The sequence below is a fragment of the Opisthocomus hoazin genome, chromosome 12 (genome assembly GCF_030867145.1).
Source record: "Opisthocomus hoazin isolate bOpiHoa1 chromosome 12, bOpiHoa1.hap1, whole genome shotgun sequence".
NCBI lineage: Eukaryota > Metazoa > Chordata > Aves > Opisthocomiformes > Opisthocomidae > Opisthocomus > Opisthocomus hoazin.
The window spans coordinates 23,525,523-23,545,343 of NC_134425.1; the positions used below are offsets into that span (position 1 = coordinate 23,525,523).

The 19,821-nt window shown below is 51.5% G+C and overlaps 1 protein-coding gene across 2 annotated transcripts in view; it reads right to left on the reverse strand.

The window, feature by feature from the left end:
- The window catches only part of GNAO1 (G protein subunit alpha o1), a 150,760-nt gene that overhangs the window by 40,847 nt on the left and 90,092 nt on the right, over nucleotides 1-19,821 (reverse strand). For both annotated transcript variants that reach the window (XM_075433316.1, XM_075433318.1), the window contains exon 4: nucleotides 9,953-10,113. In XM_075433316.1, coding sequence (XP_075289431.1) covers nucleotides 9,953-10,113 — 161 coding nt within the window. The remainder of the gene's footprint in view (nucleotides 1-9,952; nucleotides 10,114-19,821) is intronic.

A 19,821-nucleotide genomic window follows, 5' to 3' on the forward strand; every position in this document is an offset into this window, starting at 1 on the left:
GAGCGGAGCGAGTGTGTGCACGTCCACGACAGCCCACGCAGAATTACCCCGAGAGCCTGAGCACGGGCTGCCGGGGGGGTCAGAGGTGTGTGGGGAATTAGAGGGCTTTCTGATGGGGGCTGGCAAAATAGGAGCTGTGGACTTGGATCTGCGCTTATCACCAGTGGTCTGAAGGCAAGGAACAGATCTGGAGAAGGTGAAATAATAGGTCATAGACAGTCTCAGTCTTGTTTTTACTTTAATAGACAGTCAGTGTAAAAGGTATGGATGAACAAACTGATACGGACCTAGCACTAGCTCTGTGTGTTGCAGGGAAAAAGAAAAAAGAAAAAGGAAAAAAGATAATAATAGGAAAAGGTCAAAAATCTGCACGAAGTGTATCAGGCCCACTGTGCCGGCTGGGCTCGTGCCCGGTCTGTATGGGAGAGTGGCATGCGAGGCAGCAACGTGGCAGCGTCACGTTCAGCTGCCTTCCATTCCCTTGCCCAAATCAATGATCACCTCTTCAGCATGTTCCTCGGGAAAAAAAACAGGTATGAAGCCTTGTCAGGTCTCCACGAAAGGGAGGAGGGAGGAAGGCCATCCCTGGCACTGACCCAGCCCGAGGGTGAGCCACAGCCGGGCGACACGTCTTCCCCCGCTTCTGCCAAATTCGTAGAGCCGGAGGCATTGGGTCGACGTACGCCGAGCCCAAACACACGCCTGTGCCACCAAGTCCCAGCCACGTCTTCTACACGAAGAAAGAAACCTCCTATTTCCCTCTTTCCCACCTAAAAAGCAGCAGGAAATCAATGGCTGGGGGTTGGCTATTGGCTCATTGCTTGGCCTGGATAAGTGAGAAACAAAGTGGTGTTTGCTACAGGGCTAATTAGAGCTATTACATCAATTGGTCTGTGAAATGATCAGTGCCCAGGGCTCCACCAGGCGCGTCCCGATTTCGGCAGGACCACCTTGGCCGAGTGCTGGGACTCTGCTCCCATGGGGCTCTCCCGGACCCCCCCGCCACGCTCTGCCCGACCCAACGGGCTCCTGCCTCGCTCCGCTGCTGCCTTCGCTGCTCTCGCCGTCATGGATGTCGGCGTCTCATAAATAGGAGCGTGGTTGTTGTTCCCATCGGGGAACCGAGACAAGGAGTGATGGGCGCCGCGGGCTCTTGGGGGGCCCCGGGCAGCTCTGCCTTCCTACCGGGGGCCGTGCCACCCTCCTTACATGGGCACAGCTCCGGGTGCTTCATCCCCATCATTGCCGAGTCCTGCGATTTTATGGCAAGCATCACAATGTTTGCTACAATTCTTTTTTTTTTTCCCCCTTGATTTTTGTTCTCTCTCAAAGCCTCAGCCCCTCAAGGCTGGATATTAGATGGACTGTTTGCTTAAGGAAATAAAAAAGGACTTTCCAGCTCTCCTGTTCACAGACAAAAGGCTTTAAAGTATAAGCCAGGGGGCTTAGGAAGCAGCACATGAAAGCAATTTTCCAACGGTTGTCTTAATATATATTGAAAAATGAGCTTTTTAACTAAGCTCATGATTGGTTTTGGATTTAACTCCTAACCTTAAACACCTGGGCATAGGGATGCTGCACTGCTCCCCCTCTTCTAGCGAGGCGTGTGCACGGGCCGGACGCCGAGAGGGCAGGGGCCATGGCAGCAGCCACACACCCCCAGCAGTCACCCAGATGCTTCTCGGGCTCTCCTGCGCCGTGGGGCCCGAGGAATCGCACCGCGGCAGGGCAGGACGGGGAAAGGGGTGACCGACGGAGGAATCGCGCCTGCCGCAGTCAGGGGACAGCAGCGTCGCGCTGAGAAACCGGGGCAGGGAAAGGCGAAGGAGGGGGAAAGGGAGATAGCTGCAGCCTGAGTGCACGGAGCTTATCTGCCCTGCCCGCAGAGCTTGTCCTGAGCTGGTGTGGCTCCTCCCGAGCTGTTCGTCCTATGGCTGGTGGCAGGCAGCTCTGCCCGAGATCCCTGGACCGCAGCAAAGTCCCTTTGCAACTTTTCCTTCCAAACCGGGATGATTTCTGGGATAGGACCCGTGGGAGGGGAGGGAGCAGCATCTCCCCATCACACCTTTGCCACTGGTGCCTGCAGACCCGTGTGGAAGATGGCTTGCTCCATCCCAGAGCCCGGCTATAAAGAAAATCCTGCGTTCCTGCCATTCTTTGCCATTTAAGGATTTCAAACAGGCAGCAAATACATCAGGAAACAACACGTCAGTGCCACGCTCACCTCCCAGCGCCGCAGATGGTGCCAGACCTGACGCCAGTTGCGCGAAGAAGAGCCGTGGCACGGCGGTCTCCCAACAGCTTTGCCTGCAGACGCGCTGGAGAAGCGGGAGGCTGAGAGCAGCCGGCCGGTTCCCACTGCGGGGGGACAGGGCTCGCAGCCCCCGCTGACTGGTGAGCTGGATGCTGGCTAGCTGGCGGAAAGCAGGAAGTACCCACGCAGAGGGACATCTGCCTCGCTAGAGCCACCCGATTCCCTAAGCAGCTTGAAGCAGCCATCGGGATGCTCGCTGGTGGGAGACACCCCATCTCCCGCCCTCACCCTGTCCGAGTGATGCTCTGTGTCTTGCCGGGCAGGCTGTGATGGCGGAGCTGGGGGCACACGGTACGTCACACCGCAGGGTGCGGAAAGGGCGAGGGAAGCTTGGGCTCCCTGGCTCCGCAGGAGAGGAGGAGCAGGGCTGCGGGTTCCCGGGAGAGCCTGGACTTGCTGGGTGTGGAGCTGCACCCCGGCATGGGAAGGAGGTGGGGGTGAAAGGCGGGAGACCACGGCGACGGGCGAGCTGCAGGGCACGAGCGCTGCCTGCTGAAAGGCAGAGCTGGGGGGAGAGGGGGGCTGCGGACAGCAGCAGGAGCAGCAGTGAAAAAACAAACTGGAGTGGAAAAAAAAACCCCAACAACCCTAGCCCCAGCCCTTGGTGGCAACCTGCCAGCTCCAGCTGGTTTCGTAAGGACAAATCAGCCTAAAAATATACAAATACTCAGCTAAAAAAAAGTCAAATCCTTCTGCACCAAATCTGTCACCCACAGCCCTTCGCAAGGCGGGGAGAAATTCCTGTGGGGCCTGTCAGCCGGCGACGAGAACAGATTATCCAGCGCTCCAGACTGCGATTCCGCAGGTTTCCCCGGGGGTGAGTGCCCTGTGCTGTGTGTGTTGGTGGTGCTGGCTGCTCCTCTTCTCTAAGCAAAACGTGACAAGCGAAGAGATTGTTCCCAGATTCCGGCAGCGTCCCCTCCTCCGGGCAGTGTCAGCTACTGCCCGGCTCCTACGTTTTCAGGCAGGAGGTTTGCCAAAAGCGGGACAGACCCGATTCGTATCGTGGGTCATTAAACAGCAATCTATTTTGTCAGGATGTCAAGATTTTACTAATCCCCATGCCAAAGACAACATTGTCGCCATGTTGCATGGCAATGAAAAACGGGAGGGAGGTAACAAGTACTGCTACGTCCTTGTCCCGAGGAACAAATTACCTGCGGAACTCCTCTGCTTCTCCTTGCAGTGCACTCTGTGTTATCTCCTGGACCCCTTCAGACAGATCTTAGAGAGATTTTGTGGGGCAAAGGAGGGTTAGGAGGAGGGAAGTGACAACACGATGCCACTAGTTTTTGCCTGCAAGATCCATCTCTAAAGAGGTGCTGAGTTTTTAGTGGAGCTGGCTGCAGAATATGCTATTTCAGATGCAAAGGCAGCGAGCAAAGTGTCAGAGCTCTGGTTCAGCTGGGGAATGCTTTCCTGGATGTTCCCATGTCGCTGAGTGCTGCCACAAGCTCCACTTCAAAGCCCAGCTCTGTAGCTCCTCCTCTTCACGGAAGAAGTTAAGTCAGGGGGTGATGGCATCTCAGATACCTTCACACATAGACCTTCAGAAACCAGATGTTTGGAAGCGACATGACCTCCTGCTTTTCCTTCTCCTTAATTTTCTTTAGAGTTTTCATGAGCCCTGGCCAGGAAATCTCTTTTCAGACAGTTCCCCCTTTACCCAGTGACTTGCATGTGTAGCTTGGAAAGGGTAAAGGGAAGAGACCAGCTCTGGCACGAAGCTTCTGAGTGGCCTCTGCTCCGTGGAGAGGCTATGCCCCAAGAGAGGGCGGGTGTGGTGGAGCTCTCCTCTGCGCCCATGTCTGAGAGGGGCCAAGCAGGGTGGGCGTTACAACAAGTGGCAATATCTTATGATGGAGCTGTGTTACGCAGAGTCCTGTAGACCTCTGCCTCCCCTGCTTCTAAGTGAGCTTTCTGGTGAGGAAGCTCAGTCCTCACACTCTCCTGGCAGTGTTTGGTGGGACGGAAAGGTGAGTATTGCTTAACACTCACCTTCAGGATACCATGCCGTGGTCTCCACCATGCTGTGGGCCAACGGAAGCAGTCCATGGAGAGACAGCACCCAATTTTGGTGAAAATGGGTCTCCAGGTGGATGAAGACTGAGGGTGAGATGCTGGAAAACATCCAGCTGGTTTCAAAGACAACATCTTTCCTGTTGTGCCCTTTCTCCATCTCACACTCAGCCCTGGGTATAGCCATATAACGACAGCAATTCTTTAATTTATAAGGATAATAATGAAGCCTGAGACCTTTACCAAGTCCAAGTCCTGCTAGACTCTAACAGGTTGATGCTCAGCCTACCCCCGCCTCCGTCACCTCGCACGTACCAGGAACAGCCCTGGCACCAGCAGACACGGCAGAGCTGCTCATCCCTGGAAATCTATTTGCATCTCATCTGTGGGAACTGAGCAAGGCTGGCGATTCCAGTCAACCAGCTCTGGCCTTTCTGAGCTGTTTTGTTTTGCTTATTGTAGGGGGAACTTAATTATTCAAAGCTGGTGGGCATATTTACTCACAGGGGTAAATTAAACCATAAATTCAGACACATGTATCTACATCTCTGCTTGTGATGTATTTTTCCTTCCTGCTGTATTGGTGTTTGGGCTCCAAGACGCAAAGGTGGGCTGTTCGATAAAGAGCGCAACGCAAGTCATGCCAATTAATTGGATTGTTCCATTTATGCTGCTACTCCCTCCAATTAAATGTGAGGGAGCACAAGTGACAGGCACGAGTAAGACGGGCGCACAGAAAACCTAATACAAAAGCTGTGATGAGAAAATGGAATCTACGCACCTGACGGGAATATTAATGCGAAATCTTGACCTATAATTTTTCTTTCTTCCATCTGAGAGAGCCAGCAAGCATTGCAGCTCATTAAAACAGACCGTGTCCTCACAGTCGTGCCTAACGCCCACATCCCACAAATCCCATGACCTAAAGGTTTGCCCTGCTGGCCCTGCGGGACATGGGTGTTGTCCTAGCGTTGCATGGTCCGGCACGGCTATGCAGAGGAGACTGCAGCCCCTTCTCCCTTTTAAACTCAGTGTCACGAGAGAAAGAGCGAGGGGAAAAAGCCAAAAGGCAAACCCAAAAGTGCCAGTTTGGACTGGACCTCTGGAGTTTGTCCGGACCATCCGCCTGTTCAAAGCAGGGCCAACTTCAAGGTTAAATGCAGTTCTAAAGTTAGCTCTGGTGGCTCAGGGTTAAGGATTTCCAAGGATGGAGATTTTACAGCCTCTTTGGGCAGCCTGTTCCAATGCTGCCTTGTCGGGGCTCAGTCTGGAAGCCATTCACCACATCACAACAACATCTGGCTCTACTTTCTTACTGTTTTCTCAATGAAAACGTGTGTTGGCATGTGGGATGCAATAAGTATCAGTAGGGAAGGTGATACCGTCATGCAGAGACAATTCTTTCACAAGGAAGAGAGATCAGAAAACAGTCCCACATGAGACAGGGTGAGAAGGAAGGCACCATGGTATTTTTTTCTTAGTTTGGTGCTGCTTTTCTATAAGGCACTGCCAGAGGAGTTTTTGAAGATGGAGCGACCAAGGTGTTGTCCAGTTTGGGCTTGGTGTTTGGCACAGACTTGAGATGTCAGGGCTTTGGTTAGCTATGGTAGAGCAGCAGATACAACCGCATCTCTCTTTCTCCACTGAGCAGTGAAGTCTGTATCCTGCTCCGGAGGCGTCTCTCCCTCCCTTCGCTCCCTATGGAGGAAGACGAAGGCAACAAGCTTCCTAGCCCTGACACCTCTGATATGTGTGAAGATGGATGGGTTGAACGCAGCTCTAAAATATTTTACATTTTCACGGTAGTTTCACAGCCCTGGCATTATCGAATGATCTTTCAATGTACTTGGAAGCAGGAGGAGAATAACTTGAGATGGATTCTGGCTTTTTTGTGCCTGTGTACTTGCAAACTGTCTCTGCCTACACATCTTGCAAGGCCTGTGCCTGTTTGGCTATGCACACGGAAAAAAGGTGCTCATGTGGATGCTCCGTCTGCTCCATCTCCTGAAGTCTGGAGGCCGTTCAAAGCAGGTCCCCATCCTGCCCTATGCACTGTAGACCAGGCTTGTTGTGAACTCGAGGGTAGGAAACACAGGACAATTCTCAAATCTGAACAAAAGTAGGAGATTAAGGAAACCAGCTGGAAAATTCTATTTTGCTGATTTTGAAAGCAAAATGTGGGTCACAGATGTGCTTCCACCGACAGAAACTGGCTAGAGAAGAAAAAGACATCAGCAGTGCCCCGACTCTGATGATCAGAGGTAGATTTAGCTCCTAGGCATGCAGACAAGAAAGGAAGAGGAGACGAAGTAGGAACAAAAACATAATCAAGAGATTAGGAATGTGGAACTCAAGCCACCCGTAAATTTGCCTTAGGGAATGATGAAAATATGCAGTAAGGAGAAAAGATGAAACCAACCACTCCATCTTGCCATCTTCCCTTCTCTTGCTCTCCTTACGGCTTTCCTTTTTGCTGTCCAAGACACAGGAGGCCCCTTACAGAACCTCCCCTCTTCCTTGGACATACTTTTTCTTTGAAAAAGTGCTGTTTTCTACTGTTCCTTTGCTGTAGCTATGAAATCCTTGCTAAGGACAGGCTGACTTCAGAGCCGAAAGACGCAAAGCTTTGCAGGGAAGTCCACACCGTTAGGCAGGTGCGCACGGGAGAGTAGTAAGCAATGCGCTCCTGCCTGTCGTTGATAGGAGACAAGAGCTATTACTCACTTCTTGTTTAGGCTAATACGAAATATTAAATCTATTTTCAGTGAAATTAATGATAGGCTAATAAAAGCCATGCTGCTAGCTCTTGCAGGCTGTTGATTAGCCTGTGACTTGGTCTCCCAGGGGCCATAACAGCAGGCCTGCTGTTCGAGCCATTTAACAATACTGAAGGTAAAGCACTGGAAGAGCAATCTGGGACAATGGCAGCACTGACTCGGCGAAGCCCGAGTGGTGGTTCCTTAGAAACAGCCAGGCAGTGGAGGGGGGGTTCCGAAAAGCATTCAGGGCATTCATCAGCTGGTTTCTGGGGTGAAGGGAAGTGCCTGGACCGCTCCTGAAGGTCCCACCTGTGCTGGCCACGGCAGGACCTGGTGGCTTTGTCCCTTTGGGCTTTTGAACATGTGCTGAGCAGCTGTGGAGCGTGATCTCTGACTTCGGCAGCAAACTTCCCTCCTTCCAGCAAAACACTGGTCCCTATGGCTTAACACCAAGAGAAGACTGAAACAGGAGCGAGTGAGTCCAGCTCACTGCCCATCAGTGTTTTCCAAACTTTGGGAACTTCAGATTCAGTTCTTGTCTGGAATTTATTTTTCTCAGCCCTAAAGAAAACATATTTTGTAGTTGCTAGTGTTTTAAATCCAGTATCAGTGTCAATAAAGATAAGCCCTTTCCCGGAGTGGGGAGGGGGGGGAATAGAAAACTGTCTCAAATCTTTCACCCATGCAGAAGAAAATAACCCCAAAGCATTGAAGGATTAAATGAAAAATATGCCTCTTTTCAGTGGGTGTCCACTGGGCGTGATTAAGTGCCAACTGAGCTCTCACGTGCATCACCATCTGGCGTGATGGTACCAGGGCCTCGAGGTGCCGCAGGACGCATTACAGTGCCCTGCCCTGTGACAGCATCTCCGCTCCTGCCAATGGAACCACCGGAGGCTCCGACGGCAGTGGGTCCGTAAACACAAAGGGCTTCATTATCTTCAGCTTCACCTAGCCCAGAGAAAACAAGCGTCCAGCTGCAGCGCGACTCACAGCATGGCTAGGGAGAGCAGCCCTGCCCTGGCACGGAGGATCTCGCGTCCTCCTCCGGATGTAAGAGATTTTGTTAAAGACGACGGAATTCATTTTGCTGGGCTGCAACCACAGGTTGGTCTTGCTGTGAATACCACAGCACAGAGCCTCTTCGGTTGATGGCTAGAAACTGGTTGTGGTTTGTGAGCTCTTGCTGACGAATTGCCCAGCAGCCGGTCACACTGGGAGGGCTATGCTTATTGTTTTCAACTGCTATCTTGCATGGAAGGAAAATCACAATACTTTCCTCAAGGTAATTGGCTCTAAAACAATTGAAGAATTTTCCACAGAGTTGTAATGCAATTAGGACTGGCATTTTATATAATTTATATCTCTAAAGCTATGTGTATGCCATCAGACCTCTCTTTTGAGGGGGGAAATAAAAATTGCTGGCAACAGAAGGCTGATTTTGCTGCTACAGGCAATGAAATACAGATTAAACACGGATGTCCACCTAGTAGTGATTAAAAGGCAGCATAATGCCAGGATCATCAGTGAGATGCAGCTGCTCGTGGTGAGAAATTGTTGGGCAGGATGCTGTGACACCGACCACACATCTGCAGGTCTCCCATTTGGTTTCTGGTCAATGCCAAGTGATGTGTCATCACTCGCCTTCTGCTGCAGCACCGCGAGAGCAGAAATAATCCTCTGCTCCCTAACCTCTCTGCCAGCTTGGATGGGAGGAGCGGGCGCAGACTGGGGATGATCAGGCCCACCACGCAGAACAAAACCATCAGCAACGCCAGTGCTTGTGTTCGTGTTTTGATGGATATCCAAGAAAACCCTAAGCAGAGGTGCCAGACAATCCAAACACGCAATAACAGCTCCAGAAGTGCATGAGTCAGCCGGTGAACTTGTCGACACGGGGTATTGTGCAAGCCAAAAGCATGGATGTAGCATTCCCCTGCCACCATCTAGGGAAGCCTCTATTTCCCTGGCTACCAAAAGGTCCAGGGGTATAACTGGGGAAATGATCACTCCGTGCTGGCTTGTTCCTTGTGCTTCTACTGAACCGTGTTTTACTGACTGCTGCCCAAGACACAGCACCAAGCCAGGGGACATTTTGCCTGACTGCAACAACTGCTGCGACTGAAGTGATGGGATGAAAAGCTTTAGCCTCCTTGCCTAGGTGGAGGTAAACAGATTGGGTGAATTATCATTAGAAATGGGTCTGAAATGAAACTGGGGAGGCAGTTCACGTTTCTCCAGAGCCAGAGCAACCATTTAGGGATAGATGTCCTGTCTTTATGCCAGCATGAACCAAAGCCATGGATTCAGACAATCACCATTAAAAAAAATCTGGATGTGGTCCCCAATGGTAGAGATGCCACCGACTGAATTACGAGAATAACGCAATGCCACTGTAAAAGCAAAGACATCCCCTACCCTTGGTTGTAATCCAGCCGCCTATCAGTACAGCCTATGACTAGCAGAAAAGCAAAGCCAAGAGCCGTACTGCTATACAAAGCAGGTGGTCACACCCTTCTGTTATCTATCAGACAAATGAAGAAGCTGTCGGCCATGTCCATGGGTTGGCCTGCCTCTGCTCTCAAGATCAATGTTTGTAGAAACCTACCTTGAGCTGTTTGGAAGCCATTTGGGAACTTGGCCTCGGGGCCACGGACTTGACCCCAGACCGGCCAGAGGGGACATGAATGTCCTGCCTGATCCTCTCTGCCTCGCAGCAGCCTCTGACTAAACCCACATCCCTGTCCGCAAGCAGAACCGTGCTCAGATCCACTGCTATGAGGTCATTAACTTTAGTTAAAATATAAACAAGCACAACTGCAGCTTCTTAACACAAAAGACTACGGACAGGGATACTCACTATTGGGCCGAGTCGTTAAGCTGATATTCCCGGGACCGGTTGAAGCACTCTTGGATGCCAGAGTCTGCCCAGAGTCTCATCATAGCTGACAGCAGCTCTGGAGAGAAGGGCTCTGTGTCCTCCATCCGACTTACGACATCGCAGACCATCTTGGCATCAGCCTGCGGAGGAAAGAAACAAGAGGTCACGTGGATGCTCAAGGCAGAACCAGGAGCCAGAGTGTTCAGAAACAGTTCACCAAGCCGTCAGGAGTGAAGAGGCTGTGCTTCTCGGGGTGGGGCTTTAGGAGCCACACCGTCTGATCCAGCAGAAAGGCGAAAGGAGGATGGAGCAAGGAAGCCACAGGGAAAGAGGTTATTTGCGCAGTTCACCTCACATCAACAAATATTTCTATGCAGCAGACAAACCAGTCGGCACTGCATACGTGGGGAGCTTGTTGGGAGCGGCAGGAAATTCATTTATGCACTTGCATGTGTACATATATATATATATTTTAAATTGTTAGAAAATCACGCATATCCTGCAACAATACCTGTTGTAACCTTGCTGAAGTAGGGGCCATTTGTATCAGAAAGGACAGCAGAAAGGCTCCAGAAGCAATTTTTTTTCAGATGCCAGTTTATTGCTTTCCCTGAATTCTTGTTCTTTGCTACAAGCCCCTGCTACAGGGGCTAACGCAGTTAACGCGGACCACCTTGGCTGGCTGTCGCGCTTTGGGACGCAGAGGGAGAGGCATCTGTGGTTAAGGAGTACGGCGGCGAGGGCAGGGCCAGCTGGCTGCTGTCGGACGGAACCTTTTCTGGTGAGAAAAATGTGATTCGCTGGAACAGCAACTTCTCCTGGACAACAGTGTTCCGACACAACCTGGGTCCAGAAGATGTCTCAGGTTTAGGATGGGAACAGCCTTGGAATAGCTGAGCTCAGCCCTGCTGTAACAGTCCGCAGTGGCTGATGCTTCACTCATTTGCGACGCAGGACACCCAAATTCGGGACCCCGCTCTGCTTGCTTTGCAGTAAGTGGATCTCCCACATCTCCCCCAGACTCCTGAAACCCCAGGGGTGTTGGTTTTTCTTTCACTGCTTTGAAAATTCTGGAAAAGTCTGGTATTTCTACCAGCTGAAACAAAACCAATTATTCTTGCTACAATTAACTGGAAAAGAGGAGCTCTTATTCCTTATGTGTGCTTGCAGCAAACTAGCGACGACAACCTCCTTGTTCTATTACCTTTTCTCTTGTCTGCTGGGTCAAATCCATTCTTGGACAAATGCAGATGGAAGATCTGTGTAACAAATTCTGGTTTTGCTGCCCAGAAATGTGTGTCTTGCAAAGCGGAGTGCAGGCAGTGTGCGTGCTTCGCTGTCTCTGTCCCACGGACGACCAACACCTGTCCATCACAGTGACCCATCTCATGAGCACCAAGGCACCCGCCGCCGGGCGGGCAGCTCCCGGGGAGCTCGCACATCAGCCTCTCCAGTGCTCCCACATCATTCCCGGCTGCAGACGGCTCCGTCCTGCTCCTCTGCCCTCCCAGGCGCTGCTGGTGCTCCTGTCTGATGTTCAGTTAATTTAGCATCTCTGATGGGAACAGCCCAACAGCCGATCGGGTTGCTCTCCCTGGGTACCACCTGAGCAGTACAGGACAAGGCGTTGCAGCTTTTGTGGCAAAGCAAGCAGGTTATTTCTTAGGTCATGGGTACATTTACAAGTGAAGGAGCGCCAGCGTTGAAGAGGACCACAATAACCTAACTGCATGGGTGGGAACGACAAGGTGTACGACATGGCCTGCGTGGCCAGAATCAAAACTCCTCTGCAGCCTCTCTTTACGGAACACTGAAATTCTTGGAAAATGGCAGGGCACCAAACCGCTGGCACTGGAGACCGAAGCTGCTGGAGGTTTCAACGCTCAGAGAAAGAGCCTCAAGTCCCCTGAACATCCAGTCTTTATGGGCTGAAGAAGTCTCAGTACTGTATGGAGACATCATGCCATAAAACTTAATGGGGTGGAGTCTCCATGCTTTGAAGACTCTATGAACATAAAGTCTTTCTCTCAGAATATTTACCTTCATATTTTAGTGCCCAGGAATCCTCCCAGCCCTCTGTACAGACTCTGCTCATTTTGGAGAAATAGTATTGATGACCCACACCTCAAAGCCAAGACAAACTAAGAACCTTGAAGAGTTCAGTTAACTTCAAGAGCTTGTTTTCTGCTCCAAATTGCTTCATGAACTCAGTGAATATTCATAAATCATCAGTACGGTTTGCCTGCCCCGCTGGAGCTCTAACTCTGCTCTTTTCACAGACTCTCAGTAACACAGAACCTGCTACTGGCCGGTCCGCTCAGGGCTGTGGCCTGGTGTGGCCCCATCATTGGTGCATGGGTGGTGCAGAAAAAGCATCCATGCTTTCAGCCAGGTAGGAAGGAGGTCTTGCGTATGCTATCTTGACTACTGGGCAGGGGGGGAGGTTATAGGTGTAAGTCACAGAAATGTCCATCTGTCTGTGATGGCAAAGCACATTCGAAGCTCTCCAGCTGTTACAGGCAGGGTCTGGGCTTCCTCTGAGCTTTGTGTATTTAACTGCAGGTTGCTTTTCTGCAAAGTGTCAGAGGGAACAGCACGGTCGTCACACTGTCTCTGCTGGGAAACAGCTGCCTCACCTCTTCCACTACTGAGACTTGTGGCAGTCCCCGGTGGTTTAAGACCCAACGCATGGGGGTTGGAGCAGAAGACACAGCTGACCAGTGACGACAGGGCAGAACGGGAGCGGCCGGGGACAGGCATCTCTGGCTGCGGTTCTCAGGCCTGCCTGGGCCAGAAGCGGGGCTGAGCTCGCAGGGCAGGGCGTTATTTTGGTACATGCTTCTCTGCAGGGGACGGGAGCGGCTGCCTGCAAGGGCAGACCCAGAGCCCACAGGCTGGAGCAGGGGAACAGCCCGGAGGCAAGTTTATTGCTCCTGCTGAACAGCAATAAAAATATTCCAGACTTAGTTTTCTTTAGCAGAGTGAATCATTGAACTCTCAGTTTTGTAGACCCAGAAAAAAGCAGGTGAAATCAGTATTTTTAAAAATACTTCTCCCCCCTGCCAAGGATGAAGGCCCTCTGTCAAGAGGCATGGGGCCATCCAGGGGTTCAGGCATTTGTTAGATGATTTAACGAGCAATTAAGGATCCAAGAAGAGAAGATACCCCTTTCTCTTCTCACTCTCCAGGCTGCATCTCAAGCTGGGAATGACATTAAAATCTCCAGCCGCCCCTGGACCCAGCAGGTAGATTTTTAAATACCTCCTGATTGACTTTTCCCTTCCCGCCTCCCCCGGGTCTGGCGCTCCCGCTTTTCCCGAGGTGAGAGGAGCTGAGCCTCCCGCCACGCTCTGCCTCTGTAGTGAAGCCAGCAATTAAACAAAGCAAAAACAAACCAGACCAGCCAGCCCCCCAGCCTTGCAGTTCCCATCCGACGGGGTTTTCGTTAATGAACATCACGGTGGTATTTCAGCTACATCGGGAGCTAAAAATAGGCAGCGCTCTGCCCCTGGGACTGCTGGAAGGAGCCACAAAATGGTGCAGGGCTGCTTGCTCCACTGCCGCCTCTGCCTTTCCCCAGCTGCTCCGTCTCCTGGCCCCTCGGCCCCTGGGTACCAGTCGGCTGGGAGGAGGGCAAGGGGTGGTGCTGGTCTCCTCCAGGCTGGTTCTTATCCCGTAGGAGCACCCCAGCCCATCCCTGCAGCTTTCCCCCACAGCCCGCTGCCACTTCCCAATGGCTCGTGTCTTCCACAGCAGGTCCTACCCTAACCCGCGAGCCGCTGGCCTTTCGGGTGTTTGTTACCGAGGGGGGGATTTGTTCAGCTCCATGTCACTCCCGAACGCTGAACGCGTCCACCTACAGCAGGAGAATTGGAGCTGGTTGGGTGGGCTTGGCTTGGGGAAACAGCTGAGCTCAGAAGCTCTGGGATGGTAAATCACACATCCAGGCTTTAGCCGTCGCTGTAAAACCAAATAACCCTTTGTTAGAGAACCAACCGCCGCACCAGTCGGGGAATGGCGAGGGCTCTGCAGGGCCAGGGCAGGGTGGGGTTCTCCCCCATGGTGAAATCCGTAGGCAGACGTGCGCAAGAAGCTTGCAAACGCAGCAGGACACCAGCGCGTCTCCTCTCCAACCCGCGGCTGGGTGTCCACCTTCGCACCAGACCCACGGTAGAAAGCCAGTTCATAAGGGGATCTGTTTTCTCACTAACCTGGACGTAACCACAGTTATTTAATTGCCTCCCATATGTCACTGTCACCAAGCACACAGGCTGTGCTCAGCAAGCAGCCTTGTGACTTTGCTTGCAACAGCCGCGTAGCCCAGTTAATTCGTTACCTTGCTGGAAGGGAGAGGGGCTCTTCCTAGCAGCCTGACGTTACTGGCAGCCATGTTTGTCTCTGCAAGCTAGTTATTTTTCATCATGTAGATACAGACCACCCCTAATCATTTGTTCCTCACCACCAGCCATGAACTGTGCCCGAGCAGGTACCAGCAGAGCTGCTCTTGTCCTGCCTGCCGCAGAGCTGCACTGGCGTGGCACTCGGGTCCCCGTCTCTCTGACCATCCCAGGGTGAATCCAGCTCTGGTCCTTTGAAGTTGCCTGGACATCAACTAAGGGACTTTTTTTTCTTTTTTTTTCAAAAAGGAATAGTTTTCTGGAAGGGGAGAGTTTAAGGGAAAGGCAAAGCTCTACGTGAAGCTATGTAGTACAAATCTGCTAACCCCTACAGAGCTGCACTGACTTACGCCCACCGGAGAGCTGACCCAGTGTGTCACATGGTGCCGTGCTTTCCTTCTGGTGAGCTAACTCCCAGTAAATATAATTTTTGCTGTTATTTACTCTGATTAATCATACTTGTCACTCAGCCTGTCTCTAAGGTTAACGCTGGGGCAGTTTCCTCTGGTGGCTGGTTGTACTCCGAGCTGCATCTCAGAACATCTCAGAAAATCCACGCGGTGGGGGGAAAAGACAAGCATTGCATTTTGCTGGCGGTACACGACAAATCAGAGGCACAGCACCAGTTACCAGGAAGCCAGTCTCGTATAACCCAGGGCACAGCTGAAAAGAGTAGTGGCCATCGCCAGCCCAGACCCTGGGGGGAGACTGACGCCTTGAAAGCACACAGCATCCACAAAGGATGTCCCTGGAGGGGGACCTTCTTGGGGGACCCGGATTCTGACCTCGGGGCAGAGCGTTACGTGCCTCTGCCACTTCGGTGAGAAACACGGTCCCGTAACTTGGGGGCAGAACACGGCTCATCAACCGCAAAACCTCCTCCTCCTCCTTAGAGAGCATCTCAGAAACCTGCCCCCTGCTTCACAGCTGGGGTGGCTGCATCACAGCAGAAGCCGGTTATTTTCCCGGCATTTGAAGCCTGAATGAATTCTGGAAACAAAGCAGAGCTGGCGAATACGCCTCTTCCAGAGACATCCAGGGCCCAGCTCCAAGTCCACAGGAGTTTTTGTAGACGCTGAATAAACAGCTACACGTATGACGCTCCCCCGCACTCACCCTCTCTTTCTCACACATCTGTGTTTCAGAGCTGACCTCTGAATCTGTGGAAATCTGTCTGGCATGAAGCAGCTGCTGTGCATCGCAGCAGAGACAACCTTCTCCCTTCCTCCTCCACTCTTCCATCCACCTTCAGAACATATAACCAAGGCCTCCCACCTCTGCTTGGCATTTGGCTTGCTGGGCATGCAGTCTGAGAGACCCTGGAAGGCAGTGAGCTAGTGAAAATCTACCCAGGGACTTCTTCACATCTACCCCTTTAGAGAACACCACGAGGTGGGCACCCAAAGCACATCCCCTCTGCACTCATTAGTCAGCGGCGGATACGGAAAGCTCCTGACAGATCCCGGGGATCTAGGAAAGAGAGGTTTACGCCGATGCAAAGATCAGCGTAGTGCTCTTTAGCAATTTGCATCACACAGCAAAGCTGAGCCTAACAAATTAAGTGAGAGGTGGTCGGCTTTCCACAGCGTCACGCTAGCCATCTTCTACCCTGCTCGCGTAAAACAGGTCCCAAAAAGGTTGGCTGCCTTGGGCACAGCGCCAAAGGGCAGCTGTCTGTCTGCGGGCAGGCAGACTATTTCGCACAGAAAACAGCACCCGACAGCCACGGTGACGTGCGGCTCTCTCCTCCCGCGGCTGTGCTGTCTGGCTAGCAATTAGTAAAGCCCTGGTTTTCATACCCTTCTGGAGCCATGATGGTCCCGTCACCTCTGGCTGTCTTGGCCAAACAACCTCTGTGTGTCTGGTACTTCGTCTAGGATCTCTATCCTGACACCTTGTTACAGCTGTGCTTTCTGCCTGCTGCTTCCTGTGCGGGGAGATGCTGAGCAGAACCGATATTATAGAGTATCAGGGCTCCAAAGCAGGCCAACTGCTTTGTATTTGGTGCTACTTTTATTCCTACCCATTCTGTATGATACTGCAGCTGAGCAAATAAAATTTGCTCGCTCTTACGTGGATACAAACTTCTTTTCCCCTCCTGCAACACATACACAACGGTGTTCCCTGTTTGCTTGGACTGCTGCCTATCTGGCAACCCAGGGACTGGATAATGCACAGACCAGACTAAGACCTTGGGCTGCCAGTTGGCCACCACCATCGCAAGAGCTCCTACAGCCCTACATTCTGTAGGAGATAATGCTTCACTCACCAGAGAAGAGCTCCTACAGCCCTACATTCTGTAGGAGATAATGCTTCATTCACCAGAGAGGTGGGAAAAACCCACCACCCAACAACACAGAACTCAGCCTGCAAGAGGGATGCCACTGAAGGGCAAGTCATTTTCCCGGTTTGTTCTAGGAAATCGTATGGTCGTCCCCCGTTCTTGAGGAGCTCAGAGAGCTCCTGAGCCGGGCGAGGCAAACACAGTGGACAGCTGATCTGATTTTTCCGAGCAAGGATGGGAAAGCCAGAAAGCGTCTGTTCAATGGTCTCAGAATAAGCCCTGACCCACTAGCCACACTGGAAGGTGAGAAAATGGCACTCTGTCCGTCCCAGTCACTTCTAATTCAAGAAGATGGCATCCCTGAGAGACCGAGAGCCACTGCAAACTCCACCAGTGTCCCTCTGAGGGCAGGGTGCTTCGATGGGTCCTCTGTCCTACAAGAACTGAGAAAAAGGGCTGGGTATGGGACCTGCAAGCCCGAACCCCATCCCTCGCTGCCGACTTCCAGGCCGCGCAGGCACAGACAGCACTGCCCACCTGGGAGGGGATGAGAGACAGAGTCACAGATGGGGGACATTAGCCGCATGGCTTCATGCTCCGCAGGGAAGCACTCTGCCGCGGCGCTGAGGAGGAAGCTGGAAACATGTCAAGGGGAGAGAGCAAAATCCTTGCAGCCTACTGCCCTCCTCCTCTCTGTAAAATCCTCTCTGCTGGGTAAAAGTCCACCACATGTGATGGTTTGCAGTGCAGTGAAGGGCAGGGACTTGCCTGAGATCCCCCAGTGGGAGAGCAGGGGGGCAAGCTGCATCGGCTCTGGCTATTTTTACCTTCATGGCAAAGCAGCTGGCTGAGGACGAGCTGAGCGGGAGTGACGGTGACTCTCTGGGAATCTGCTCCGGATTTGGGAATTCCCGACGTCTTTAGCCTGCACATCGTCCGCTCTTCAAATGTCTCTAAGATTGTCCACACCAACATCCCCCCGGGCGACTGAGTAAGGGTGGCAGGGCAGAGGGGACACGGGTTCGTTCCAAGCTTTCCCACCACAACGAGGGAAACGGGCTTTGTCTTTGGAACAGAAAGGGAAACCAGCCCCTACGGTGGGAGTATTCCCAGGACAGAGCTGGATTTTTTTTAACATCTCTGGCTAAATGCCTCTCGTGAGTGATGATTTCTAGGCCAGTGCCTTCCTGCTGGGAAGCTGCGCAGCGCTGGAACCCAGTAATTAGTTTAATGCTCAGAGCTTGATGCTGAACGGTGGGTGCTAATCTCCACTCTACAATTAATCTAGCAGATTTATCAGCGCCTCTACGATGAAGGACTAAGTCTGTGGGTTACAGTCATCTCTCCCTGAAGAAAATGATGGTGTTTCAATCAGAAGGAGCTTTGGTTTATGTTATGGTCCTATTTTCCCTGGTGATCTGTGTTGAATACTTGAAGGATCAGGTGGAGAACAAAAATTCCCCCACCCCATCCCAATCATGCTAAATTTCAGCTCCCTGTTGCCTCTGCTCTTCTCTGTAACCCGTAACTGGGATATCTGAGCAGGGATTTCTTTCTGCTCTCCACTGAAACAGCAACAGCAGTCGGTGGGTTTGGTGTCCATACCCAAGCCTTCTGCCTGACAGGGTGTCTCAAAATTCTTATTTCTTGCATTGCTGGTGTGAGAGCAGGTATCACAGCAGCCAAATACCAGATTTCCCACTCGGTGACAGAACTGAAAAATTAGGTGCTGTGAAAAATCAGCTTGGATCATATACGTTCCCCTGTATTCTTCTCTGGACCCAAAACCCTCCAAATAAACTCATTTCACATCCAGCCAAAGCACTTGCCTTGAGCCCTACCAAAATATTTTGGTTTGTTTTGAGTTATTTGGGGGCTCAGTATTATTATTTTAAATGTAGGTGAATTTTCAAACAAAAAATTTGTTTCCAAATGAAAAGTTGGAAAAATGAATGAGAACAAACCACTCTGGCCTTTCAGGGATGCAAAATCCTTTTGAAAAAATTCTCCAAATTTTCACACAGTTTCCTCTTGGCCATGACTATCTGTAGATTTTGACTGGATTTTACAAATGGTTTTCACTTCTTTTAGACTGTATTTTTTAGCAAATTCATCAAATGTTTCTGTCCCGGTTTGGTCATAAGTACAACAAGAACTTTCTTATCAGGAGTCTTTCACTCGCTGCTTATTTGCTGCTTTAATTTGGATTCTTACCACCCCAAATTTTCCAGTTCTCAGTCCTGTACTCTTTCAACAGATGTCTTACAACACGACTGCTGCTGAGTGCAGACGAAGGGGTCTTCCTTAGGTTTGACTTGGACTTTACAGGAGCAAAACGAGGTACGCAAAGCCTGACACCTGCACAGTCAGGATACAGGTACCTGGGGCACAGTGGTTTAAGGGCTGTCCCAGCAATTGGCTAAATATTAACTAATGGGGGGCATCACGTCAGGCAGTGAGGGCACTTTGGGAACTGAGTTTCTTCTGCAAACTGCAGCAGGTTTCTCTTATTTGTTTAAAAAAGAAGTACTCTGGGAAGAGTGACCTCAGAAAAGATGGCAGTGCTTTGCCTTACCCAGCTTTCCCTATGGCACGTCAACGATTTTCTGGGGAACCTCTACAAAAAGAGGCGATGGAAATGTGCAAACGGAAGCGTGCAAACCCGCGGTCGTTTTAGGATTGTCACTGGCAGCAGTTCCCAACGCAGATACTGCAGAAAGCTGCCCGGGGAATGCACATGCCCACTGCCTTTGGCTGTGCTGGTTTGGTAACTTTTTGGTCTGCAGCTGCAGGTCTCTGCGGTCTCAAGAGGTGTCATATGAACGCCAGGAAGGGGATGGGCTGAAGCGAGACATGATTCGTTGAGTGCCTGGTTAGCAAAGTTTTGCCTGTGACTTCTTATTACTACGACCTTCGTTTAGCTTCCCTCCCTCTTAATTTGCAGCTGTCCATGAACCCTCCTCTGCAGGGAGGACCAGGATTTCACAGAGGAGGAGCATGTGGCTGAGGTCTTGCTAGGAGTGAAGTGGCATCTGATGGCGCTGAGGGTGAGAAGTGGCTGCTCGAGGTGTCTGTGGCTGCCTAGAAAGAGCCCCAGACTGCAGAGCAGAGGAAAGACAAATTTATCACAAAATCTCTCCTGTGCTGCTGTATCTCCAGCAAAATCA